At 40.4% G+C, this 27908-nt stretch overlaps 3 protein-coding genes across 7 annotated transcripts in view; 2 read left to right on the plus strand and 1 right to left on the minus strand.

Annotated features, from left to right (window-relative positions):
* The window catches only part of TMEM255A (transmembrane protein 255A), a 52402-nt gene extending 41025 nt beyond the window's left edge, over positions 1 to 11377 (plus strand). For all 3 annotated transcript variants that reach the window (XM_003918218.3, XM_003918217.3, XM_031660683.1), the window contains 2 exons: positions 1605 to 1748; positions 9002 to 11377. In XM_003918218.3, the coding sequence (XP_003918267.1) occupies positions 1605 to 1748; positions 9002 to 9160 (303 nt within the window). In that variant the 3' untranslated portion in view covers positions 9161 to 11377. The remainder of the gene's footprint in view (positions 1 to 1604; positions 1749 to 9001) is intronic.
* A 248-nt stretch (positions 11378 to 11625) lies between these two features.
* On the minus strand, positions 11626 to 19260 carry ZBTB33 (zinc finger and BTB domain containing 33). 2 transcript variants are annotated; one of them, XM_031660682.1, is made up of 3 exons: positions 19035 to 19200; positions 17239 to 17340; positions 11626 to 16604 (listed from the first exon to the last, which is right to left on the minus strand). In XM_031660682.1, exon 3 carries the CDS (start codon positions 16600 to 16602, stop codon positions 14581 to 14583), a length of 2022 nt encoding a protein of 673 aa, XP_031516542.1. In that variant the 5' UTR covers positions 16603 to 16604; positions 17239 to 17340; positions 19035 to 19200; the 3' UTR covers positions 11626 to 14580. The 2 variants fall into 2 exon arrangements, with proteins under 2 accessions (XP_031516542.1, XP_003918265.2); XM_003918216.3 differs by lacking the exon at positions 17239 to 17340 and having other exon boundaries at positions 19035 to 19260.
* Positions 19261 to 24031: 4771 nt separating this feature from the next.
* The window catches only part of LOC101009313 (putative uncharacterized protein CXorf42), a 117136-nt gene continuing 113259 nt past the window's right edge, over positions 24032 to 27908 (plus strand). For both annotated transcript variants that reach the window (XM_021932601.1, XM_017954289.3), the window contains exon 1: positions 24032 to 25220. In XM_021932601.1, the coding sequence (XP_021788293.1) occupies positions 24862 to 25220 (359 nt within the window). In that variant the 5' untranslated portion in view covers positions 24032 to 24861. The remainder of the gene's footprint in view (positions 25221 to 27908) is intronic.

Consider the following 27908-nt stretch of genomic DNA (forward strand, 5'->3'; position numbering starts at 1 on the left):
AGAATGCCAAGGGAACATGATTTCTGGTACTTCCCGAGGGATAGAATTCCTTTTCAGAATTCTGGTGGAGAGGTAAGGGCATTTCTGAGTGCTCTCCTCTATAAAGCAAGCCAGCCCTTGGAATGATCAAGATCTCAGCCCTCTCCCACACATTAAAGAGGCTAACAAACATTTATCTGGCTGTCTGTGAGCTGCATTATAATGACTGAGGTTTGTAGCTCTTCAAACCTCCTAGAGATGTAAACAGTAACCCACTCCAAGGAAGAGAGCAACAGAACTGTGTTGAAACTTGCTGGAAGGGAGTTTCCCCCTGCCAACACCCTAAAATGGTTGCCTTTGTGACTGCCAAAGCCTGCCTACACATTTTCATCACTTGAGAGGAAGCTTCTGCTTCTCTGTTAATGTGCTGTAGATATGTTCCAGAAGGAAGACACACTGATTTTTTCAGACATCTGTCAATTATACACATGAATGGAGGAGGTATCAATGACATGGAAGATGGAAAAAACATTTACCCCACACCTTAACCCATGTGGCACAAAGCAGTCCTACTTGGGAACTAATGAGTAATGGTAACTTCCTTTAGCAGTGCTTTGGCTCTGATGAGAACAGGGCCTCCATTCTGGACAAGATTATTTTTAACCCATAAAGGGTTACACACACCACCATGTTGTGAAAAGGCGAGGTGGCGGGCGCCTGTAGTCCCAGCTACTCGGGAGGCTGAGGCAGGAGAATGGCGTGAACCCGGGAGGCGGAGCTTGCAGTGAGCCAAGATCCGGCCACTGCACTCCAGCCTGGGCGACAGAGCAAGACTCTGTCTCAAAAAAAAAAAAAAAAAAAAATTATGTCTGCATCATTTTATTTGCCAAAAAAAAAGGGGGGGATCAATATATTCTTCTTGGTCTTTCATGGCTTCTGTGCACTGCTAGAATTTTGCCTCTACTCTACAGGGCTGATGAGAAATGTCTTCAGGAGAGCCCCTTAGCAAGGTTGGGATCTCTAAGAATCCTTACAACTTTTACAAACTCTTTGTGATTGAACGCACTCTGTCACAGCAAGAACACTAGCTTGTTCAGCCTTGTCTATTTGATGTTTTGCATTTTGAGTCTTATTTTTTTCTTTTTAATTCTTGTTTTTTAAAATCACACAAATAATTTCAACTTTTCTATAGGTTTAAATGTTTCAAGTTAAAAAGTTTGGGGAAAATGACACAATACAAATTAGTTGTAAACACTTTGACATATATAGCAGAAAATTAAGAATCCCTATATACCTCCTAATTCTACTACTCTCCCCAGAGATAAATCACAGTTAACAGTTTGCTATGCATCTTTCCAGGTTAATTTCTTTGCACTTACAAACGTACATACATGTATAATTTTGGGGGTCTTTTTTTAAAGCATAAATTGAAATCATGCTATATTAATATAACATAATGGCTTTTAAACCATAAAAATATATCCTGGACAACTTTCTCTAAATAGGTCCACATCATTGTTTATCAATAGCTGCATAGTATTCCATAGTATAGATGTACCAAGTTTATTTAACCATTCTCCTAGTGACGACTGTTTATGTTGTTTCTAATTTGTGTTTTTCTACAGAACCCAACTCTCCCAGCACTGAACTGCTCTGTTGAAAATACCCATCCAACAGTTTCTTACTATGCTCATCCCCAAGTGACATCCTACAATACCTACTACCATAGCCCTCCTCACCTGCCACCATATTCTGCTTATGACTTTCAGGTATGTTTTGGGAGAAAAAGAACTCTCTATTACCCTTGCTCTCACTCATGCTCTCTTGTTCTCTCCCTAAATTCAATTACGGAACCTTTCCATTGTCTGCATATGTATGAGGTAGCCATGCATCTCCCTAATGGCCAGAAGCCTGTGGATGCTAGCTTAAGGACTATGTAGGCAGGCAATGATGGCAGAGATGGGCGGGTGGGAACTGCCCAAGAGAAGAAACAGAGAGATGGAAGAAAAGGGGAGAGAGGGAGGTAGGATCAAGGTATCCCAAATTGCCTTGAACCACACCAAGGAGAAGATAAGCTAGTTGGGAAATGGCAGCTCATTTGTACGCTACCATGGACTCCTGTGCAACAGTGGCTTTTTCCATTCATCTGATATGGGGAGAGGCCTAATCCTGCTACTTAATACAAGGGCATTCTGAGCCACACAAGGGTTTGAATCAAACCTGTAATGAGGAAGATGTCCCACTCTTTTTCTCCAGGCTTCCTAACTAGGACTACACAGAGCAATACACAGAGTATTTTTATAACACCCCTCCCCTTTTGCCCTGTTATCACGTAGGTCAGAAACAGTGTTACCAAATTTGCACTTTCCCCTTTTCCTTTTGAACTGTGACTACTAGTTGAAAAACAGAACCAAAAAAAGGCACTTAGTTAAAAGGAATTCATTGTATGCAGAACACTGAACTAGACGCTTTGGGCAAACAAGTGAAATGGTCCTTTAGGTATGTACAATGATTATAAACCCTTGACCACAGAAGAGCGAGGTCACACTAAAATCTAGTTAATTCAAACTTTAGTGACCGAAGGAAATACCTTTTAAGGAAGTGAAACTCATAATAAATTTGCTTCTATTGATCAAGAGACCATGAATGTTCCATGGGGACATAAGATTATGACTATCTGGGGGTACTGCAATTAACCAGCCAGTTTGGCAATACTAAGCCGTTGGGCAACCTAATTGCAACTTCAGTTTGGCAAAATAATTGAAACTTTAAAAATCTGATTAAGTTGAATAAAGTGTTGTTGTGTTTGGTTTAGATACCGTTCAGAGAGGTCTGTGGTTCTATAATGCAACAATAATACATATAGTGTGAACATGCACTTTTTCACTTGTATAAAATATAGTACTAGTTCAAAAAGGTATCCATTAACCCATTTATGCCAGAGGTTGCAGACTTTTTTGTGTGATAAATCAGACTTTGGCGATGACCTTGAGCAGGAGGATATAAATAACTCCCACAAGCTTAGTGTTCCAGTAATGGGACACTAGGCATAAATGGGTTAAAGCTTAGAAATAAAATGATAAAATTCGTTCTAAAGCCTACTGTGTACACAGGTAGACAACCCAGGTAACTTGTTACCCAAATTGGTGGTATAGATTGGAAAACAAAAATATGTTCAAGAAGGGAATAATTTCATTAGTGACTGAGGCAACAAGGAATTCTTTAAAAGAATGCAGGGATGTTGAAGCTAAAACAAGGAGGGTCATCATTCTCTTGGGGTCCCTATAATAAAAAGTCATCCTGAAATAGAGGAGCCACACATGGGTCTAGCCCAAGAGGCCTCCTCTACTTTTATATCAAAGTAAATTACATTGATTTCAGGGATTTGCACTTTATAATGAACCCTTTAAGTAGGGACAATAATACATCAGGTGATGGTTACCACAAATTATAAGATAGGAAACCTCTCTTTTGGGTATGGAGCCATCATTCCTCATTCAAGTCCTACCCCAGAAATGAAAGCAAGATTGAGAATGCCAGCAGTGACTTGGATTGTTGGTTTCAGTTCAATGAATGTTTACTCTGTGTTCCATGTGCCACATATTGAGCCAGGACCTGTGGAAATAGAAATTAAATGAGACAGCCCCTGCATTAGTCTAGGGACTTGGGGGTTGGTGGTCAGGGGACAGCAGTGGGGACAAAAAGTAAAGAAAACATTACCCAGAATGCTATGGAAACCATATACCTAACCCAAAGAAGGGATCCAGATTTAGCCACTTAGTCCAAACCTAGTAGCAGGGACTTCAGGGATTGTAGAAGCCTCTCCATTTTTTTTTTTTTTTTTTTTTTTTTTTTGAGACAGAGTCTCGCCCTGTCGCCCAGGCTGGAGTGCAATGGCACAGTCTCGGCTCACTGCAACCTCCACCTCCTGGGGTCAAGCAATTCTCCTGCCTCAGCCTCCCAAGTAGCTGGGATTACAGGCATGCGCCACCACACCTGGCTATTTCATTTTTTTGTAGCTTTTGTAGAAACAGGGTTTCACCATGTTGGTCAAGCTGGTCTCGAACTCCTGACCTCGTGATTCACCCACTTCGGCCTCCCAAAGTGCTGGGATTACAGGCATGAGCCACCACACCTGGCCCACCCTTACTTTTTAATAACAGCTACTATTCACTGAGTACTTACTATGTACTAAGCATTGTACTAAGTGCTTTACCTATATCATTATTCAGTCATTTACCTCTTTGAGAGAAGTACTCTTGTAATTGCCATTTTTAAGATAAGATGACTGAATCATGGAGAGATTAAGTGACTTCACCAAAGTCACAGAGGTGGTAAGTGAAAGAGCAAGGATTTATATCTAGGACTGTCTGATTCCAGAGATTGGGTTGGGGAATTTTTGAAGTTGTGAATCTAATTGGAGCACAGATCTTTTCCCCAGTTAATTTTGGGATATTTATACTTTCTACTGGTTTAAATCGTGGGCTTCCTACTCATGGTCCTCAGAAAGGGTCTCTTTACTCTTTATTATTAAATTATTAAATTGATCCCCACTGAAAAAGGATGCCCTTCCTTCATGCATTCCTCGGGGGGAATTCAGGGGCTGCTTGGACACTTTTTATATGTCTCCCACTTCTTTCCCTAGGCTCAAGATGTCTTTAGTATTTCCTGTTCGAAGACCTTATAATTGTATAGCCTAGGTCTTGAGGGGGTAAGATTTTAAGTGATTTCTCTCTAGGATTTAAATGGTTTCATTTTAGTATTTTAGTTTAGCTTTATTTTGCTCACCAAGTTTCATTCCCTTATAGTTTCATAGGCGAAAATACCATTCTTTACACAAGAAAGTCAGCCAGGCGCGGTGGCTCATGCCTGTAATCCCAGCATTCTGGGAGGCCAAGGCGGGCGGATCACCTGAGGTCGGGAGTTCGAGATCAGCCTGACCGACATAGAGAAACCCCATCTCTACTAAAAATACAAAATTAGATAGGCATGGTGGCGCATGCCTGTAATCACAGCTACTCGGGAGGCTGAGGCAGGAGAATCACTTGAACCCAGGAGGTGGCGGTTGCGGTGAGCCGAGATCACACCACTGCACTCCAGCCTGGGCAACAAGAGAGAAACTCCGTCTCAAAAAAAAAAAAAAAAAAAAAAAAAAAAAGTCAAGAGGCCAAGAAACATCTGCTTATATTCCCAGATAAATAAAAAGCAGTCAGCAAATGCACTCCAGATCTGACAATAAAACCACCTGAAGCACAGACCCACCCCCAAAAGGCCAGAGCTCCCTCATGCACTTCTCATTGTAAAATGACCTGTTACAGTCAGAAAATGGACCTTTCTAGACTTTCTTCTGAACGACTTCCCATTTTGGTTATTTCCAAGTAGGACTATTTCTGTGACTTTGGGTTTGGTGATTTCAACTTCCTTTTGACCCTGAGGCTAATAGAAGGATGAGGAAAAAAGACTTATAATGTTTTGTTTTAACCCCTCAAAGTCATACCCTTATTGGGTAGCTGTCCAGTGAGGCAGCTTGGGAAACACTTCTTGTGGTCAGACATGAGCAAGGATTTGGGTCTGATCAGCTGGCCCTGAGGAAGTTTTGAGTGCTGAGCTTAGAGAAACTGGATTCTTTCAAGCACTGGGCTCCAGGGTGTCCTTGATTCTCAGGAACTCCCCATACTCCAAAGCAGGAAGGATATAAGCTGAGACTATCTTTGCCTCCTTGCTCATCTACCAACACTCATTTCTCTTGTCCTTTACACTATTTACCCACCAGCCCTTCAGCTTTAGCCAAGTAGTCCAAAATCTGTAGGGTACAAAGCATCAGTTTTTACTTCTGCTGGGAAATTAAACCCAGCTATTTATAAACCCCTCAAGGTTCCCAGCAATATTTCCCAGTCTGGCATACTGGGCCAGTACCCCTACTTTACTCTAACCATGGAATGGTCCCTTTCCCATCCATTTGGTGACCTGCCAAGTTTAAGCTTAAAACAAAAGTCTCAACCTATGCAATTCAAAAGTGCCTCTGTTTTTCTTTATTAAATCACGAGGGTACACTAGGTTTCACCCTAGCCACTAAAAGTTACTCATTATAAATTGGGCCCATTTAATAAAAGGATTGCTTTGATCCTAGGAGTGTACAGTTTATGGCATAGGTTGCTGAGAGCCTTAGAAAGCTGTTGTTGCTGTCACTCAACTTTTTCATCCCCCCACCACCCGCCCTACGCCCCGCTGTCAAGTCTTTCCTTTCTTCCCCTCCTTTCCCTTGTTCCTGACTCACCCCTTTTTAAAAAATCTTTCTTTTATCCACTCTTCTCTCCATCTGTTCAAGCTTTGCTTCCGGGGGCAGAACAGAGAGGGAATGCACAGTACCAACAGATGCTGGATTTTACCCTTGGGATACAGCGTCTTTAGTAATTATCACCAGCCAGTTCCCGGGCTCTTTGTGAAGTCACTGTCCCACAAGGTTCCTGAAGAGAGAAGCATGCCCTGATGGAAATGCACATTGATCTTGAAGAGTGTGGGTCAGCCATCAGGCAGGCAGGAGGCAGGCTAAGGTGGAAGAGGAAAGCCATTTGTGTCCCTCAAAGGGTGGTGCTCCTCTTTGAGCACCATCAGCCTGTTGGTCACCCCAGCCTCTAAGAAGCAGCTCAGAAAGCTGGAGCTGACTAGGCCCAGCAGTAGGCTGTTTAGATGCTCTTTATGCTTGGTGGTGCACAAGGATTCAAAGCTCTGTTCTCCTGAGCTGTCCACAGCATTATTAAAGTCACACTCTCAGGCAGGAACCAGAATACACCAGGCCAACTCCCCAGTTGCGACAAAGCCAAATCTTTCCCAAGGTGCCTGCCTGTTGCTAGGAAACTATGCAGTGGTACTGTGGGCCTTTTCCCCCACTAAACCCCAACGGTGTGTGGACTGCAGCCAGTTAGCTCCCTAGCTCTGCCAGGAACCCTTCAATTTTATCCTTAAGACTCCCAGCATCCTCAAAGGGAAGTGAGAATCATGTCCCCCTCCCCCCCATACTTCTCAAACACAAAACTGAGAAGTGAAAACCCAAGGGCCGTTGTACCACCCCCTTTTATTATCGAAGTGTACAACTGCCACCCACAGCAGCTGCTGCCCACAGAAGCCTTTTAATGCCTCTCAGGACAGAACTGCCTTTAGCTTCACTTCAGGAAACTTGCCTCTCCCTTCTGTGGCTGGGAACACCTAAAACTGGCCTGCTGCCTCTCATGTCATCTCTGTAGTGGGATTTAGAGAGGCAGTGAGTGCCACATGCCCAGGCACAGAGATTCTTTGCCCTGGTGGGTTTTTGTTCCCCTCTCTGGTTAAGAAGAGAGAGTTCTTAGTTGAGGAAAGCAATAGAACAGGAGGGAGGGAGAGGAGGAGGAAGGGAGAGTTTGAAGGGTACAAGATGGAAAATCAGGAAATCACTATACTGATGTTTTAACAAAGGGTGTCTTCTTGGAGGGAGGAGAAAAATTGAGTTTTTAGGAAAGAATCTAGATTGTCTTGAGTCCACTGCCTCAGGTTGTTTTGCCTTTAAGGGCTCTCCAGGTTCTATGACGCTGCCATTTCTTCACTCAGAGTGAAATAATGGATGGGATTTGGGAGGCAGGGGATGATGGCAGCTATCATCTCTTCTCAGTCTTAACATTATGTGGTAAGGAAGATATTTCTGTGCCTCAAGCAAGGCTTAGAAATCTGGACATAGGTTTGTTTGTGTATTTATTTGTTGTTTTCGAGATGGAGTCTCACTCTGTCACCCAAACTGGAGTGCAGTGGCATGATCTCGGCTCACTGGAACCTCTGCCTCCCAGGTTCAAGCGATTCTCGTGCCTCAGCCTCCTGAGTAGCTGGGATTGCAGGCACCCACCACCACACCCAGCTAATTTTTGTATTTTTAGTAGAGATGAGGTTTTGCCATGTTGGCCAGGCTGGTCTCCAACTCCTGACCTCAGATGATCCACCCACCTCGGCCTCCCAAAGTGCCGGGATTACAGGCCTGAGCCACCACGCCCAGCCTAGGTTTTATTTTTTAAAAGCATGCCAAGTTCATCTACTATGCTCCTGAAATTGTATTCACTCATTCAAGATTTATCGAGCACCTATTACATGGCAAGTACTGTTCTGAGCTCTGGAGGATACAGCAACAAACACAACAGGCCAACTCTCCTTCAGCAGGGAACTCACTAGGGTCAAGGATATACATAGGCCAGGGAGAGAAAGGGGAAAATGACTCTTGCCAATTCACTGCATATTTTAAAAACTTCATTTCCATTCCTTTCCCAAAGACTAACAACCTTTCCCAAAGTAAGACAACACAAAGTAAAACTGAATACTCAGTGTCTCTGCAACCTGACACATTGTTCCTCATTCTCACCTCCATGCCTTTGTTACTCTTTGCTCTCCAGCCTACTGTGCACTTGGGGATGAGAGGGCAGCAGTTAAGGTGGAGTGGAAAATGTTGGACTTGGAGTCAGAAGACTCCAGGTCCAAACAAGCTATTTAACCTCTCTGACCTTAGTTTCCTGTCTATGAGAGGGGCTCCTGACTACTGTACTACCTCTCTGTGATATACCCTTCTAGCAAAGACTTTCCCAGGGATCAATGGCTTAACCTCATTAAATGTTCTCAAGGCCAAAAATTACCTTTTTGAAGACTAGTTGGGATGTTGTTGCCATAGCTTAAGGGAAAGGTATTGGAGGCTTGAGTTATAAATGTAGAAAAGGTAGTGATGGATTTAAGAGACAACACAGAAGTAGAAGCAACAGGATTTGGTGATTGATTGGATGTGGACTGTAAGGGGTTGCAGAGGAGGATTCCAAGATATTTCTGCAGGTGGCTGTAGTCTGAGTGACTAAGAGAACCACCTGTTTCATGCTCATTAACTCTGTGAGGTTTAGCTCTCTGTTCTTCCAAATAGAAAAAAAGGCTCTGGCCCATATTCATTTTTAAATAGTAATGACTGTTCAGGGAATTGCAAACTCACTGCCTAAACTAACGTTTTCTTTTTATCACACAGCATTCCAGTGTCTTTCCATCCTCCCCTCCCTCTGGACTTTCTGATGAGCCCCAGTCTGCCTCTCCCTCACCCAGCTACATGTGGTCCTCAAGTGCACCGCCCCGTTACTCTCCACCCTACTATCCACCTTTTGAAAAGCCACCACCTTACAGTCCCTAAAGAGGAATGCCTGCTGGCTATTGAGATTATTGTGGCTTTTGTATTTCTGCTTCAGTGGAAGTGTGTAGGGTACAAAATTTAAAGTGTGACTTTTATGCATAAAGTTTTACAATGGCCTGCCAGGCTAGGGAAAGATAGGGATGAAGCTTATTCATTATTAGTGCAGAGCAGGGGTGGCTAGGCTGAACCCAGCACAGAAGAAGGGCAGCTCACACTCTCTAAGCAAGGCTGGGGAGCCAGCCCAGCAAGAAGCTTGTCGTGTTTGGACCTGCATTACCCTATGCTCCACCTCTGTATTCAGCAGAAGTGTGGTTGCCATCTGTTTCACTTTATGTAAAGAAGTGTTGTCCTCAGGCCCTTGGCAGATTGCCACCCCAGCACCTAGGTTGAAGCACCCGGCTTATAGGTCCTATCTTTCCCTACCACTAAAGTCAGTCCCTAAGGACAATTTCCCAGCTGATGGGGCTACACAGTAGTTCCAATACAGAGAGTTCTGGCTAAGATTTTGTTTGCTTGAGTCTGGATGTTGAAAAAGGCTGCCCATATCTCTTACTCCTTTCTTCTCTGTGAGTATTGTAAAAATGGCTGTTGTGATCACTCAGCTCAGCTTTTGTAATTGGTACCTCCTAAAGGGAAAAGTGCAATATTCTTGCATCTTGAGTAGTGGGGAACAGGATGTATTGTTCCAGAAACACTGAAATACACAGCAACATGTGAGATGCTTTAAGTAGATCACTTAGGAGACAGTGGTTCTACTACATGTTGCATTATTACAAAATACATTTGCTACAGGAGATATAAATCTTATGGTTGTAATTAAGAGTTTAAAAATGTTATAAATTAGGTTCTTGGGTCGTGATATGAATTGTTACTAATCTTTGTGACTATTTAATCTTCAAATATTGTGCTTAACCCCAGCAATCCGCACGTATCCTGCACCCCACCCCAAAAGACTGTATTTTAATACCACTGGTCTTACTGGTCTTTTTTTCTGTTGAGACCAGTCATGACAGCATTCAAGATTATGAAAGTGTTACAATGCCGCTTCAAGTCTGCAAAACCTCAAACATAGCCAACTTGACAAATACTTAAGTGTTATGGTAGATTTAAAATCCATCTGGCACACCGTGGTAGATTATTTGTACAGTTCTTTTAATTACACATAGCTTTAAACCATCAACCTGATAAGTTTAAAACACTTTTGCACCCATGCCTTCAGAATGAACACCTTCATTGTGATCTTATGTTAACCTGAGAATTGATTTAAAGTAAGATTGATAATCCTAAACCTTATAACGTAAAAAATACAGGGGCTACGGGACGGTACCTAATTAGACAGTTCACCAAACACAGAACACACACTAGAAAAATTTCCGGCCAATATTGCTACCTCCCAACTTAATGGATTAGAGGTAGCAGACAAATGCTGGTGCTCCCATCTACCTTGTAGACACCCAGCCATCAAGAATCAAGGCACAAGAAGTGCACTCTCTCATTATTAACAGTAAATGTTTGCAAGATATCCAGTTTAACTTTCAGCATCATGAATGTTGTCTTATCCAGATTTTGAATCTGAAAAACTATAATCCTTTTGTGTTATACAAAATTACTATGATTTTTTACAGTTCTGAGCATATTAAAATTCTACTGGATTTCAAAGAGACTAATACCCAATTGACTTACTAAACAAATACCAACTTGTAATACTCAATGAATTTTTTTGCCATTTACACTTGACCATTTGCTTTAATGTCTATATTTAATTTTTTAAAGGCACCATTACACAGTATATCCTACATTTATCACATTTCTTAAAGTGTTAAGATTCTATGGCTCATTTCTATGTATTTTTCTTACTTTACAAAATAACCTGAAACAGTATAGATTTTGTAACACTTAATTTCAGCAGCTTTTATTACATTGAATTATATAAAGTGCATGTTACCTTGGAAAAATTATTTTCTGCTTTACTCTTTTGCAAAACATTTGCTGTAATGAAGGGATTTGTATTTCCAATATGTATCTTGACTGCATTTTGTAATATTTACTGCTTTATTCCTAATTCTGCTTTAAAGTATTGAACTGGGCATGAAACATTAAAATATTAATCCAGAACCTGTATAAACTGGATGTTGCTTAAAATCTGTATCACTGCCATGTTGAAAACTCAGACTGCTTTTGTGATGTTTCAAATGAATAAAACTATCCTCCTCCTTATCCACTTGTGTCAAGGTAGCTATAAAAGTACAGCAAATGCTCTAAAGCAACTGACAGCAGTTGACTCACTTTTGACTATTAGGGTTCAAGATAAAAGGGGACATGATTAACCAACATATAAAACCTAATGGGAAATTCTGCCATGCTGTCATCAGAAATACAGCTCCAGTCTCCTGCTGCAAAAATTGAAAAATGTAAAAACCCATATAATTTCTGAAAGACAATCTTGTAAAACACGCACTCAAACATCAGAATTAAATCATTTTATTTTTGCCACAAGAAGCTCTAAGAACTAATATCAGGCCATGGTTAATGAAAAGTAGAACTTAAAGTCATGACAGGGAAGATTGTACAAGTGTGAACATTACAGTACTGGGAGGAATGAACAAGGTTTCATATGGTTGACCAGCCAGAAAGCCAGTGCTGTTAAGTTAGCATTTAATTCTTTAGAATATGCATGCCTTGACAATACAAAATACCTTGATCAATGTTTACCATTTTTTATCTTTCTGGTACAATGGGGAAAAATGTGGCATTATTTCTTCATAGTAGTTGTGTGTGGGGGATCGTTACCACCAAAATCATAATAATCATTTAAAGTATATTTTAAAGTTAGTCTTGCAAGATTGTTTTGGCATTTTAAAATTTCTGTAGTTTAAGAATTTTTATTTTGTCGTATCTCTTAACAAATTACTATTTCAAGTAGTTCCTATCCAGAATATTTACAGGTAATTTAGCATAGGAGCAAATCTGAAGCTAACTTCAAAGACGAAAAGGAAGTTCAAGAGCCAGAGAGCTAAGTATAAGATAGAAAAACCACATGATAATTTTAAACAGCATCTTGCTACAGATTTCCAATCCAATAAATACCAGGAATGAAGGACTTCTGCCCCAAAGAAGTATTTCACATGAACTGCGAACTTTGGATATGGAAACTTATAGAAAAACTGAAGACCCTGAGACACATGCAAGTAAGAGTCTTCTGGCAAAAATACAATTTAATTTTCCAGTTTCTCTCCTCCCAAAAAACTCCAGAAGATACCTTTAGTAGGCACAGTTTAAATGTCATATTCAGAATTTACAGAGCACAGCAGCAGCAAATAATTACATCCCTATTATTCAGAACACATAGTTTTCCATTATAGAATTAGTTCCTGGTTTGTCATAATAGGCTTGTAGAAACTGCCAAGTTTTATTATGACAAACTAATTGACCTAGCAGTTGAGTCTGAAAGATCTGGAAGCTCTGCCGGCACCCGTATCATTCACATTGGTAGAAGTAATTATGTCTAACTGGTGAAATAGCATTAATGAAACTCAAACAAATTTTCACTGAGAACATTTCAGAGTGCACACTATAGTCAAAGAGTGATGTTATCAATAGCTACACAAAAAAGAAACAGATATGGTGATTCCAGAGATCACGGAGTCTTAAGTTATAAGGTAATTTCAAATTTCCCAGGGGTTAGTTTACAAATGGTTTGAAGGTCTAGACTTACAGAACAGAAAACAGATAAATGCACATCACTCTACCCCTTGGCAAGCAAAGGATTTTTTTTCTTGTATTATTGCATGTACTGATGCCTGATACCCTCAGCTACCAACTTAAGAAACACTGAAACCACTACCTTCAAATCCAGCTTACCATCAGAAGAACGATGTATACATGAGAAATTATGATTAAAGCTTTAAGTTCAAAGTCAAGAAATAGGCTATTTTTTAAAATACATGGTAAGGAGAAAGAAAATATCTATGTTGGACTAAGAAATACTTAAGTAAGGTTACAAATGACTAATAACTATGCACAACAATCTTTTCCAGTATCAATTTTTTCCTTTGCAAAAAAACAAAAAATCATTTACAGACGTTCAACAATTCTGTTATAAATGCTAGGCTATATGTATGTTCCAACCTGCTTCCTTTTAGTACTAGCACAGTTTAGTACTAGCACTTCAGTAAGTGTTAACTTTATTTTCTAAGTGTTTAAATATGTGTCATTTTAAAAAGAAGAAAAGTGGTATTTATTGTTGTCAAGAAAAATGGGAACTGACAAGCCTATATAACATTCCTTATGTAGTTTCTGATTGCTATAATATTGCAGCAATTTGCAGATGGAATAAAACTTATTTTAGAAGGGGTAAAAACCTAACAAATCTTGCTGAAAGGAAAATACTAGATCACTGATTCAACTATTTCAAATAAAGACTTCCTATTGGAGATTCTACATAATATGAACATTTAAAAATATATGCCAGTAGCCTCCCACCCAAAATATGTAAAGTCTCACCCATGGAATCTATCATTTACAAGGATTTATACATAAAGATTCATTTGGTGGCTTTCAGATTCAAAATTTGAAAATTTTCATGGGAATATTTTTAACCATAAGAAGCAAAAAGGAAATCTTCATTCCATTCTCTACAATGTGGTAGCCAGAGAATTAAAAATACATGCAACAGAACTTTTCATCTCCTCCTATCCGCCATTACAGAGATTTTTTTTTTCCGTTAGTTTTTTGCCCCCAGAGACCACATTGCAAAGGTATAAAGTGGTCTAGCCACCAAAGTCTTTTACAGACTATGGCAATGAAAGCAAGGATTAATTCTGATTAGCTAAATCTAATTTGTTCTTCAGATGAGAGACTTGTCTGCATGGCTATTTTCATGGAGAGAGGGTAGCAGGAGGTTGCTGTCCGCTTGGACTAGCAGATTACACAACCCAAGCAGAGACTTATTCTGACATTTTCCAGAACAACTCTAAAACTTTACTCTTTAAGCCATATACAAGACAAAACACACATTTATTGTCTCAATGTTAAGAAAATTGAGAATTCAGCAGTAAAGTGCTAACATGGAAGGGGAAAGTTGTAAGACGTACTAGGGTATGCTAATAACTCCAGTTATTTTCAAAGAACATTCAGACTGCTTCAAATTCTATTCAGAAAACTATCTCTCCAAGCTTTTAATTTTTGCCTTTTAAATGAGCTGAAAACTAACTATATAAACAGATACTTGGGGAGGGGGTCTCACCTCTAGTCAAAACTTTCAGAAAAATTTGCTTCTAAAAATTATGAACAAAAATCCCACTACACTTCTTTCAGATAATGTGGCAGATCAAATTAACTTATTTGCACCTTGTTTTACAGATCTTCTGAAACCCCTGCCCCATCATCCAAAACACAACTTTCTAGTATTTCAAAGGAGTTTAGTAAGATTCTGGTATTATAAATTCAAACTCAGTACTGCCATCTGTTACATTTTGTTTAAAAATTGAATCATTTTCCTGCTGAATAAAAATATCTTCCCAGGTCATTGGCTTGTTCTGAGTAGATGTAGTGGTCCCTACTGGAGGTTCTTTTCCAGTGTCAACCTTATACCCAATACCATCACCCTTCATTGCAGGCATAGTGCTTGATCTATCGGAAAGATATGCATATTGTCTAATTTGTAAAGACCTGCATGGATGTAAACGATAAAGCTTTGAGTCCCCAGAAGGATCTTGACTATGAACTGACTTTATATGTGAAGACATAAACTGATAGTTGATGAAAGATTTGCCACAGGCCAAACACTGATACCTTCGCTCCCCTGTGTGATGAATTTCATGCTTTGTGCGATATTCTGCAAGAGGAAATACCTTCTCACAGTAACGGCACGGATACTTCTTCTCCCAAGAATGAATGTTAAAATGTCTCCGCAAGCTTGTCAGACAGACATATGACCTTTTGCATACAATACAGATATAATAGACCCTTCCATCTACTATTAACTCATAGTGATCATCATGTTTTACTTTCATACGTTTGTTTGCCATCTCGCTGCCAGACGTTTTTGGTATTTCATTCTCAAGTCTGGCCTCCCCTTCATCAGGGTCATCTTTGACAGGGATCACTATATCATAAGTATCTTCACCGATATTTGCATAAACCTTGCAACCAGTCGATAAGCCTTCAATTTCAGTAGCTGTATCTAAAGTAATGATCTTCTGACCCTCCATTAGATGTTTTGATCCTAAGCCTGGATCATTGGTATTTCTAGTAATTATATCTGAAATTTTTAAGGAATTGGAAAGTGGTTCTTGAAGAAGTGTAGGAATCTGCATCTTCTGTATTAATGATCCATCAAAACTGGTATTTTGGGAGGTATCAGCCTGTGGGACCAAAGATGTATTACTGACGGCCGAGTCAGGACTGGAGCTAATAGTGTCATCATCATCATCTATAATTTCCTCCTCCTCCTCTTCATTGGCCTTGTTTCCTGTTAAAATAGCACTGTTTGGTGTCTGCTGATTCTGCACAAGTAAATTGATTGAAGAAGGTATATGATTTGGAAGTGAAGAACTGACATTTGGTGGTGTAGAAAGTGGTGTCTGATTTAACAAAATAATATTAGGAGTCAGATGTGTTGGAGCTGAAGATACCAACAATTTTTCACTTCCTTGTGTTTGGCTCAGAGTTGCCTGATTCACAGGAGTAGGAAGTTTCTGAGTAGGTGTGATATTTGTTAAAGGGGGAGAGTTATTGCTAGCACTAGGTGCAACATCTGAAATAGCAACAGGGCCTGGGTTAGACTGGACCTGTGCCACTGTGTTATTACTTGGCAAAGTCTCCTTTGTGGGCAGAATCTCGGAGCAAAAAATGACATCATCATCATCATCATCATCAGAATCGGTAACAATGATCTTTTTCATTTCATAATCTTCGGCAGATAATGAAAAAGACTCTGTTATAATAGGCATTATAGTAGCCCCGTTATCTTGGGCTTCATCTTTTGACTTCTGTATTACAAGGTTCTTGTCACCAGAATCAGGAGGTAAAGGTTCAGTATTACCATCCTGAGCTGTACCTGAGATGCTTTTAACCTGTGACAATGGGACACCAAGCTCTGCTATAAATTTCACTCCTAATAACTGCCCTGATTTAATTAACTCATCAAGCAAATCTGATCTAACACGAACAATTTTAGAACTATAGATATAATTGAGAATTTCTGCAAAGATCTCTGCTCTTATAAAGCTCAGTTCAACAACTTGCCCAGCAACAGAGAAGAGTTGATGGAAGTAGGTACTAGAAGCTGAAAGAATATTCTTGTGGGCCCGGAATTTTCGGTCTTCCACAATAACGGTAACATCACAAAAGAGTCCATGGCCACGTTGCTCATTCAAGGAGTTCAGCAGACTGCCAGAGTACTGAATGTCTGTAGCAGAAATCAGTTTTCTACTCTCCATGCCTTTAAGAGAAAGAGAGGAGGGGATGGGAAAGGATTAGAGAGAAAAAACAAAAGTACTTATCATTTAGAATTTAAGCTGCAGCATCATTAGTTTATTCAAGTTTTAACCAAAGTTTGGCATAATTTTTTGGCTTTTACAGAAATTGTTCATACAGGTTGGCTTTTGGAACAAGTGTCAAATCTCATGGCTTGCTCCTGAGCTGAGCAAGTTTTACACTGTTATAGAGACTTGAACAGTAATCTCCATAGTCACCTTCTTTTGAATATTAGATACATGCATCTCCACTAAGTGATTTTTAAAGATTAGAATTAATTTTCTTAGTCCCAATTTTGGGTTTTCTCTCCAAGAAGAGGTAAGAGTTGATTTTTAACTGTCAAAATTAAGGAAAATCATCATGAACACACAGAAGTTACTTCTCTGTAAATGATTTAAATGTCAGAAAGCTCAGTGCGTGCAATACTGTGTCTGAAATTCACACTCTTAACTAATCTTTAAGAATATATGCAGAATCTACACCCTGGAGCCAATGACATTTACAAACACTGACAATTATTACCTCCCAACGTCCCATTATTTTTCTGTTATTTAAATTGGGGTGCCTCATCTTGATAAACTATTAAACATCTTTCTTACCCTTTCCTCTTTCTTCATCCCCTTGTCCCTTCCCCTCATCTCTCCATCTTTACAATTTCCAGAGGTGGAATGTTAAACAGTGCCAAGTGAAGTCAACAGACACTATCATGAAAAAATATGACAAAGGAAAAGGAAAGTTTACCATTTCTAAATGCCCACTTCCAAGAAAACACGAAACATTTCATTTTTGTTGGTAAAGAATTATTTGCATTGGTATGAGAACTTTTTCACACCAAATGAGTTAGTGAAAATGAAAACATTAACTTACTGGAATAGATTACGCTAGAAAAAGGGGATGATGTTCAGAATGCATTGTTGTGTAGCACTAGCAAAACATCATTTTTTGCACTTTGCAGAAGATATTTCCAGTAACAAAGAGGCCAAAGTTTAAAAAAATCCATATATTAAATATACATATAATATCCATACATATGATTATATATGGATATATTTTAATACATGGATATTATATATTAACAATTAGTTGACAAGTAATTTTAGTGAAGAAATATTTTTATTAATATTCTCTCCCTTTGAAGTTACCAAAAAGGTATAGATGTCACAATGCTTAAGTTACATACACGTGGAGGGCAATTCTGTCTCAAATACCTTCTAAATTTTTCAAAATGATACCTTAAGAACAAACAGCAGGCAAAAAGTCTAAAAATCAAAGATTTAAAACATTATTAGAAGGTGTTGCATGTTAACAGTACCAAGGAATTTCAGGTTACCATAAAGGTATTCATCATCAGAAAGGGTGACCTTTGGACAGTTTGCCAAAAACCAGGGCTTCCGAAATACGGGCATTTCGACAGAAGTCGATTTTAAGAGGAAAGACAGGTTTTCTGAAAACGGCACGCAATTTTTGTCAGTTGCACACGGGTTCTTCCAATATGGGAATGCGTCAAATGTACGTGTCCAGGTGACACTGGGACTCGGTTTCGTTTCGTTTATGTGTCCCCCTCCTCCCCGTCAGGGTGGGCCCAGGGACAGCACAAGTCGGTCTGAACCCACCCCGAAGATCTGCTATTCGACTGTGGAAAAGCCATTCCACATCACTGTGAAACCCTTGACCAAGGGCCGGTTTGGAGGAGCTGGTGACGGTGGAAAAAAGATAAAAGCCATCCGCGAGGGAGTGAAACAAACCGACACGCGGCTCCCTGCGGCAGCTGAACCTCATCTCCCTTCCTCCACCTCCCTCTTCCCTATATGGACCCTGCCAGCTGCAACCGAGGTTTTTAACCCCAATTCACGTGCAAAGCAAGCTTCTTGCAAATACAGATGGAGGTACAAACAGCAGAGTGAAGGCGGGAGGAATATGGGGTACCAGGGAAAGTAGAAGGTGGTGAAAGGCAGGGTGGGGTGTTGGGGGGGGATGAAGCGAAGCAGGCGGCATTGTTGTGCCCCGGGAAGGGGACGGAAGGGGAGGATGGGCCCGGCAGAAAAGCTCTAAATCAAAGTAGGGGCTGGGGGAGTAAAAGAGGCACAAAAAAGCAGGGAGAGGGGCGAGGGAAAAGCCAAGTGGGTCTCTGTGATGGGCTCCCCACGCCCCGGGGCCTACCCAGGGCACTGGCAGCCCCTCGGCCCCTAACGGCGAAGGGGACCGCGCCGCCGCCCTCGCGGCTCGTCCCCTCCTTCACTCCCCGGCCCACACAAAGAAAGAGCCGGAGGAGCAGAGCCTCCGACTCTGCCGCTTCCTGGTTCAAGTGAGGCGAATGCAAACGCAGGCGCGGCCCAGGGACGGAGAAGGCAAGCGCGCTCCTTCGCCCCCTCCCGGATTGGGGCCGGGTCCTCACCTGCTTCGCGGCGCCGCCGCTCCTCCACCTCGGGACGCGCGGAAGACTGGGAGTCCCCCAACAAGAAGAAGCCGCACTCCCCGGCGATTCTGCCCCTTCTTTAAACGTCGCTCCAGTCTGGGTCGACGTCGACGCGGCCGCCGCCTCCTGCCGCCAACGCTGCTACAGCTGCCCCACGCCGCCGACAGAGGGCACAGCGCGGGGGCGAAGCGCTCAAGTCAAAGGCGCCCTCCTCTTCCGAGCGCAGGCCGGGGTGGTCCGGAAGGGCCCGAGCTTGAGGCGGCTCCACCTCGGAGCCGTGCTCTGCCTTCGGCTCTTTCCGCAAGGGGGCGGAGGAAGACTGGGAAGCTCTTGTGTGTTCGGCTATTTCCGGAGGGCGAAAGGGTGGGAAAAAAGGAAAGGGAAAGATCTGTAAGGCAGTCGCAAGCAATTGGATGGAAGGCACGCGAGTCGTTTTCATCGAAATTCAATGTGAACTTCTAGGGCCTACAAACTTTTAGAGACTATACAGGTTTCATTTCTTTTGCAAATTTGAATCTGCTCTATTAGACTGTTTGCTAGATGATAACCCATCTTGAAATAGAATACATACAATCAAATATGAATTAACAACTTCTTATGGTAATTCAAGTTCTGGGATAACAAGACAGCAACTACATTACAGTAACTACTTTTAAGAAAGAAATTTAGTGTTTGGACAACTGTCTTCTTAATTGAATACTAAATGATGCAGTACTGTGTTAATTCCCTCATTTCAACTAGCATTTACTAACCCCTTGCTTGATCTGTAGCAAAAACCCTATGTTAGGCTCTCGAGAATACAAAAATGAATAACCCAAAGGTCTCTACCTCTTTAGGGAGCTCAGTAGGTAGGTACACAAACATGGACAAAAATATTTGTACAAGGTGTAGAAGCAGAGAAGAGAATAGCAAATCGAGTGCTGTCATTTGACCTGTATCTTGAAAGATTAATAATATTAACACTTGCATTTTTAATTTTTTATTATTACTATTTTAATTTTTTATTATTACTATTTCCATAGCATTTCATCTTCAGAGGGCTTTAGTGTCTGACACATAGTAAGTGTTCAGTGATTAATGACTGAAAAAATACATTGTGAGTTACATAATTTTTTAAAATCCTCTGCTAATACCCTTCCAACTGAGTACCATAATGAATGAAACAACAGGATGGGTGTTTGGAGAGCAAAATATTTCCCTTTTAGGCTGGTTATTGATCATATCTTCAACCAAGGAACCAAATAGTAACTTTTTTCTGCCATAATTAAGGCCATTCACTACCTTCCTTATCTTTTTAAAAAGATATTTATAGGATAATACTGCATTCATTTCCAAAAATCTTAAATTTGTACCTATTAATACCTTGCAGTAGAATTCCTGTGCTTCTTTCCTAAAAAAAAAATTTTGCTGAAAATGTCCATCAGGATATTAGACTGAAAACAGATCTAACTATATCTAATTTTCTCTGACAGGAAATCAGACATGGATGTCATCATCTACCCATCCCTAATCTATTCTTCATCCTCCTCAATAAAGTAAAGCCACATGGTATAATAAAACATCAAAGTGGTATAATATAGCTGTATTTCACATGGAAATATGCAATTCCTTAAGCTCTTCTCCAAGATTTTGTATTGTGGGAAAGCAAACTATGTGGGAATTATTGCATTATTGATTTTTTATTAGGACTTAACATTATGAAAGTTTCATTATTTACTATAAAGATATTTCACGGCAAATAGAGGTATGCTGTTGTAAAGTAAACTAAGGCAGATTAGTATTTTTCCTGGCAACTGAGTACTTAATAACCATTTTTTCTGAGTTATCCTCCCCAAAACTTAGTAGTAAAAAAAAAAAATCTTAGTAATTAGAACCAGGTATTTCTTGAAAGTTTAGGATCTATTTATCTTTCAGGGGCTTCATTGATGAAAACTAAAATAAGACGTATCTTTGAAATACAGATTACAGTGGCAATAGATGCCACTCTAGATGTCATGTTTGTTGGTCACCTGTCAGTAAATTGGAAGGCACAATACAATTTATTTTGCACCAGCATTTACATCACTGAGGCTGGCAACAGAATTACCTTGCCTTTGTCACTTTCCTGAAAGTGTTTTAAAAGTTTGGAAGACCAACTGACATATGATGAAACCTGTTCATTCAAAGCACAGCAAACCTTCTCTTCCCTTCTTGCTGTATCTCTCACCCCCTAACCAAGCTAAAACTAAACAAGTTTAAAAGCTACCTATAATGAAAGAGGATCCAATGGTCAGGAAAGGAATTTTATTTGTAGGAAAGCAGAACAGACCAAGAAGCCTGAGTGGCCTTAATAATCATCTTTGGGACAGGATCACCGGAAAGTTTAATTAATTTTCTGTTTCTCAACTAGTTATTTTACTTTTACTTTTGTTTCTAATCTGGAGGGCTTAACCCTACTTCAAACAACTCAGTAGTTTGAACCCTACTTCAAACAACAACAACTCATTTTGGGAGGCTTAGGTGGGAGGATCACCTGAGGTCAGAGAACAACCTATATCAAATGGATTTGGAGGTATCAATTGTTTCACATTCTAGAAAGGTTTTATTGGCTGAAAATGGAATGAGTTAGGTTTTATAGCCATATTGTCAGTGTTTGCTTGCCTTTTGAACTTGATTATGAATTCCACGAGGGTAGTAACTGTCCACTCCTGTGTTAAAATGCCAACAATCTTGTGGGTGCTTAATATGTATTAATTGATGACAAAAGAAAAAGTGACACTCATTCAGTCTTAGAGCCCTTCCTATATGTTATGCTTATGGATACAGATTTGGTAAGGTCACTCCATGGGATCTGCAGAAACCCTAGTAAGGTAGAGTGGAAGAAACAAAATCTTAAGGAGAAGATGTGAGTGGATTGGAATTCTGATACTGCCACTTACTAGCTCTTTGATCTTGAGCCTGATTCTTCATCTGTAAAATAGGGATAATAATACCTTCCCACAGAGTCACTTTGAGGATTAAATGAATTAACTACACATAGTGTCAAACTGCTCACAGTTTCCAGAATATGCCATGCAATTTACTGCCTTCAAGTCTGAGCCTGGAGCCCTGAGCTTGGAATAGTCATTTCCTTCATAGCTACATCTCGCTTAACATGTTGTCTGGTTAATTCCTGGTAAGTGCCTGGTCTTCCATAAAAACCCATCTCAAGTATTAACTTATTTGTGAAGCATCCCTTGGCCCAACAAATTGTAGATGGAGATGGTTGCTTAATGCTGAATGAATGAGTGTCTGGAACCCAATAAGTGCCAAATATATGTTGCTTTTTCACCACTATCCCCTTTTCTGTTTCATCCCAACAACTCTCTCTTTAAGTGACCTGTCTAATACTGCCTATTGCCCTTTTTTCTTAAAACTTTCCAAAGTCAATTGGATAGGGATATATAACTCTCCTACTGGAAAAGGAAGAGTTGATAATTGCTAACAATAATACAATCTACCAAAAAAAGCAACAGACGGCTTATTCCAAACTTGAACAAAATTGAGGGAATATACTACCCATGAGTCATTTGTGAAAAATTACTTGGCAATATATGAAGTCAAATCAAATAAGAAATGAGTCCAAATAAAGAATTAAGAATGGAGATTTTGCAGTAAGCCAATTTATTTAAGTGGAAGACTAAGCCCAAACAACAGATTGATTATGACTATGTAACAATGAAACTTATAAACCCCAACACTGTAAACCTCATTCATTTTTTCAATACATATTAAATATATATCATTTGGTGCTTACTTTGTGCCAGGCAATGTTGTAGGCACTGTGGATATAATTATTATCAAGTTGAAATATTGGTCTTCATGGAACTTACATTATAATGGAAGAGACATACAATCAACATTTGTGTATATATAATCTAAATATATAATACAATATCAGAGAGTAGTAAGTGCTATGAAGAAAAATAGAGTAAAGGGATAGAGGATGATGAGGGTGTTATTGTAAATTGTGTGGTCAGGGACAGCCTCTCTGAAAAGATGATGTATGGGCAAAGAATGGAATGAACTAAGGTAAAGGGCCATATAAATATCTGGGGAAGAACATTTTAGGCAGTGGAATGTGTCAATGCCCTTCAACCACAGACTACCAGAAACATACCCATAGTTGACAAATTGGATTTATTACTCTTAGTCCAGGGAGGGACAACACACACTATAGGTAACTATGATGTGTTTTAGTAAGAAGTTGTTAGAACGAACCTATTATAGAATTTGGACAATTTGGGGGAAGGTCTAGGAAGCAGGAGTTCCATCTCAGATCCATCAGAAAGCAGGGGCAATTGTATGATTGCACATTTCAATAAATCTTATTTATAGGGAGGGCAGACTAGAGGGAGGATAAAGATGTACATTAACTGGCTAAGTAGCAGTGACCTATCTTGGCCAAGAGGGGGTGTTTGGTGTTTTCTGGGTGTCACAGTGAACTTGTTTTTGTCTGTGCTTGCACAAGCTTATGAAGTGGTCTTGTTTTGTCTCACTCCCAGTGGCTCAGGCTCCCAGTGATCTTGTCTTGGGTTGGCGTTTTGTGAGTTTATGTTCAACAAGAGAAGAACATGCCTAATTGTAAGTGCGAGGTCAGTTTGTGGATATCAGGAGCTGCTCCCACTTCCCTTTCTCAAACAGCAAGCAAAAAGCCTTAGAATATAAGGAACAAGGCTGGGGGCAGTGGCTCATGCATGTAATCCCAGCACTTTGGGAGGCTGAGGTGGGAGGATCACCTGAGGTCAGGAGTTCGAGACCAGCTGGGCCAACGTGATGAAACCCCATCTCTACTAAAAATACACAAATTAGCCGAGTTTGGTGGCGGGCACCTGTAATCCCAGCGACTTGGGAGGCTGAGGCAGGAGAATCACTTGAACCCAGGAGGTGGAGGTTGCAGTGAGCTGAGATCGCACCATTGCATTCCAGCCTGGGTGACAGAGTGAGACTCCGTCTCAAAACAAAACAAAACAAGCAAACAAAAAAGAATATAAGAAACAAATTTTAGAAGTAGTGGGAGAGGAAGGAAGAAGTACAACATTGGCTATCACCTCATCTTTAATAGAAAGTAGTCACTTTCTATTGTATTATTGTATGGAGCATACTTATACTAAAACATTATTCTTTATTTGAAATTCAAAGATAAGTGGGCCTACTGTATATTTCTTTTTGCTATTAATAAATCTGACAACACTGAAATAAACACACTTTAAGTTGTGTACGAAATACTTTGAATACTTTGTCCCTTTTCTTCCCATGTCAGATTTTTCTTTTAATTCAAATAGACTGAAAAAATATGTGAATCTGTTTGAGCCAGTCCTATTTATTATATATGTACATATATACACACATAACCAAATGTACATAATTTATACACACGACACAGAGTGCGCCCAATGTTATAGAGCATGTAATACACACACTCACGGAAAGCACCTATACACGAACAGAATTGACTATGTTGTTGATATGACCATTCTGTGAAATGTCTCCAGTGGCCTGTCGTCCTGCCCTTCAGTTTTTTCAAGTAGGAGCCTAAGGAAGACGTGGTCTCCATGCGGATTTAGACCCTGGCGAGCCTCAACGCGGAACCAAAGAATGAGCGAAATCGGTTGCAGTGGAGGTTTATTTACACCAAGACACACACCTCTTCACCTTGGCCACACAGACCTGGGGAAATGTTTTGCCAACGTACTCGCAATAGTTCCCATGGTTTCCTTTGCTCCCAGCGGTTGCGCGGGCTTGGTTTTTGGAGCAAAGACAACGGATACTGCTGAGGCTCCTGAGAATGTGCCGTTTTCGAAGCTGCAGTAGCTCCAGTGTCCTGTTCTGTAGTGCCAAGAGGGAGGCCTCGGGCTCTGGGGAGGATGTGTTGCAGTTCGTCCAAGAGCCCCAAGGCCAGCAAAGCCTCCCATTCCCCGCTGGGGAGCAGCTCTCGCTGGAACGCTTGCTCTCTGACTGGGGAATGGAATGGGCTCAGTCAAGGCTCCCAAAACCAGCCCTGCTGCTCCCACTTGTGGTCCCATTCTCAAGAGCGGCTCTCTGCGCCGCGGGGCATGACTTTCGCTTCTGCCTCCTCGTGCGCCTATTGCGGCAACTACTCACGCTCCTGCGGGACGAGAACAGGGAGGTGAGCCCGTGGCAGAGGTGAGTGATATCATGGCCGCACCTTCGCTCTAAGAGGCCCGCTTGCCTTCAGCCCGCTTCTGACCATTTGCATTTCGCTCCTTCTACTTTCACTGCGCCCATTTTCATCCTTTTCCGCAATCTATCCACGGCAGCTCCTTTTTCGCCCTTCTCCTCTTTTACATTCTCACTCATCCTTGGGCCTCTTTGTAGGGTGACCCGGTCTCCCTCCACCCTCTTTCGCCTCTCATCTCAGGGCAGACACCGCTAAGGGTCACAGACCTACGTATAGCATTTGTTTTGTGTTATCATTCGTGAACATATTTTTATTCTCCACTAGACTGAGCTCGTGGAAAACCAGGACCCCTATTTTATTCATTACAGAATTTGCAATGCCTGGCACTTAGTAGGGGCTCAACCTACTGAATGTGTTGTGTGTTGAGTGAATGATCGGTTTGAGATCCTAACAGATTAAGTAAGTGGAAATTCCTTGTAGGGAGTTGGAAAGGATTGAGCTTAAGGGTTTAAATTGGAAAGGAGAATACCTTCCTCTGAGACGAGATAATTGGATGAATGTAGGCAAAGTGATGTGCTAAACTGCAGATTTACCTTGAGGAATGTCTTAAGTGGTCTCAATCTTGACCCTGAAGAATGAGAGGAGAGTGAGATGAGTTTTCCTCTAATGAGAGTGAATATTGGAGTGTGAAGTAGATGGTTTGAGAAGGAAAATAGTTATAATTATTGCTGTGTAAGTACTCGTATCAAATGTTTATTGAGTGTTTCAGGTACTATACTGAGTGCCTTACATGCACTACAGTTAAAAAATGAGAAATTTAAAAACGTTGCAGGTATTGAGGGATAGATTGAAATTCCAGCAGTTGGGAGATGTCTTGATTAGTCTTTTTCTTCCATTAGTGGGATATAATGAAGCATAGTGATGAGAAGGACTGCTTCTGGATTGAGACTTTCTGAGTTTGTAAGCCTTACTTTGCCACTTAATACCTGTGTGACCTTGGTAACCTCTCCAAGCTTCATTTTTTTTTTCAGCTGTAAAAGGGGGATACAAATAGTACTGACGTTTTTAGGGTTATTGTAATGATTTAGTGCCTTGAACATAATAAACATTTCACAGGTGTTGGCTATTAGGGTTTCATGCCTGGGAGCAGAAGCAGTAAAAACAGTCCTGAGTTAGGTTAGAGATACACATTTTTTGCCCATGTGGGAGAGGTGAGTGAAACTACTGCACTTTTCCTCTGAGGAACCCTCCTGCCTTTGGGATAGAAAGGTCCTCCCAGTTTGTGTCAATCAAAAAAACTTATTATTTTAGAATCCTAACCAAAAGATGTAAGAACAACTTGGGTAAAATTTGCATTTGTGCACATAGAAGATAAATAATTTATCTTAAGGCACAGATAAAACCAGGTAGCAGCAGGGACTGTTACAATCATCTGCTCTTCACCAGGTTGATGAGGGAAGGATTCCCACCCTTTGTGTTATGGAGTAGCTGAACACAGGACAGATGAGATCAACAGTGGTTTATTAATCACATATATTCACAGCTGGAATGGGAGAGAACACAGTGTGCCACGAAGGGCCACACCTAGGTTGCTGTTGGTAAGACAGTGAATAATCAGGGGCTGTGGGAGGTAGACTTTGTGGTATCAAGAAATTGAGGTAATACCTGCTTCCCCTTGGAAGGATATAATTGGCTTGTTTGAATAATTCCACAGGCTGACAGTGTACTAAAATCTGCTACCCAGAGATAAGATGGAACTGCGTCTGGTCTCTTTGAGAAGCGGGGTCATTTGGCTAGGGGACCTTATTTGCAGGAGCAGAATGGAGAGGGGAATTCGCAGTTAGGCTATTGGGAGCCCTCCTGGTTTCCCCAATTGCCAAGGTAGTCCACAATATTGGGCCTTAATTTTGTGCCTCACACCACAAAGACTGTGTGTCTTTATAGTCTGACAGGCATCCTTGGTCCCTATACTCATATTCCAAGAACCATTAGACGTATGTTTACTTTTAGATTGCCTGCTCTTGAAATGGGAAACCCTCTGAGTCTAACTCTGTATACTTATAATACCTTTTCCCTGAATAAAGAAGTAAAAACAATTTATTCAAGCAATGAAATCAAATATATCTCTTTTATAAGGATTTTTATAGATGAAAGCAGCTAAACTTTGGGGAAATTGAACCTCTCTTAGTTTTCTTTTTTTAGTTTATGAGTAACGGCAAAAATTAAAACAATAAATGACAAACGTTATAATACAAAAAAAAATTAATGTCCTCCAAAGAACAGATAGGTAAGGTACTTTTTTTTTTAGAAGGAACTAAAGGGAGTCTAACATACCTAAGAATTAAAACATTTTGCTCATGGATTTTAGCATGCTAATTGTTTTCTTTAAATTTTATTCATGGGGTGCTAATTTCCTATTAATAGAAGAGTTCAGTGTTAAAACAGATAATACATTTATATTTTGATTTTTTTCCTCAACCCAGGAGCAGATTGCATTCCAGATAATAGTATTACACAGCGATTTTTAAAAAATGAAGATGCCAGTGTAGTTTGGTTTAGTTAATTTTTCTGTATCCAATACTATGTGAAATATTAATGCTTTTTTTTTTTTTCTTATTTCTTTTCTCTTTGGTGTTGCTCATAAGTTTCTTCTTCCCTCTCATCTATTTCTGTGTTTAGGTTGAGTTGAGGCA

Source organism: Papio anubis, chromosome X (assembly GCF_008728515.1).
Source record: "Papio anubis isolate 15944 chromosome X, Panubis1.0, whole genome shotgun sequence".
Taxonomy (NCBI): domain Eukaryota; kingdom Metazoa; phylum Chordata; class Mammalia; order Primates; family Cercopithecidae; genus Papio; species Papio anubis.

What these genes read in the sequence shown, in the direction of transcription:
- ZBTB33 (XM_003918216.3), bottom strand. Translation starts at nt 16,602, where the DNA reads ATGGAGAGTAGAAAACTGATTTCTGCTACAGACATTCAGTACTCTGGC.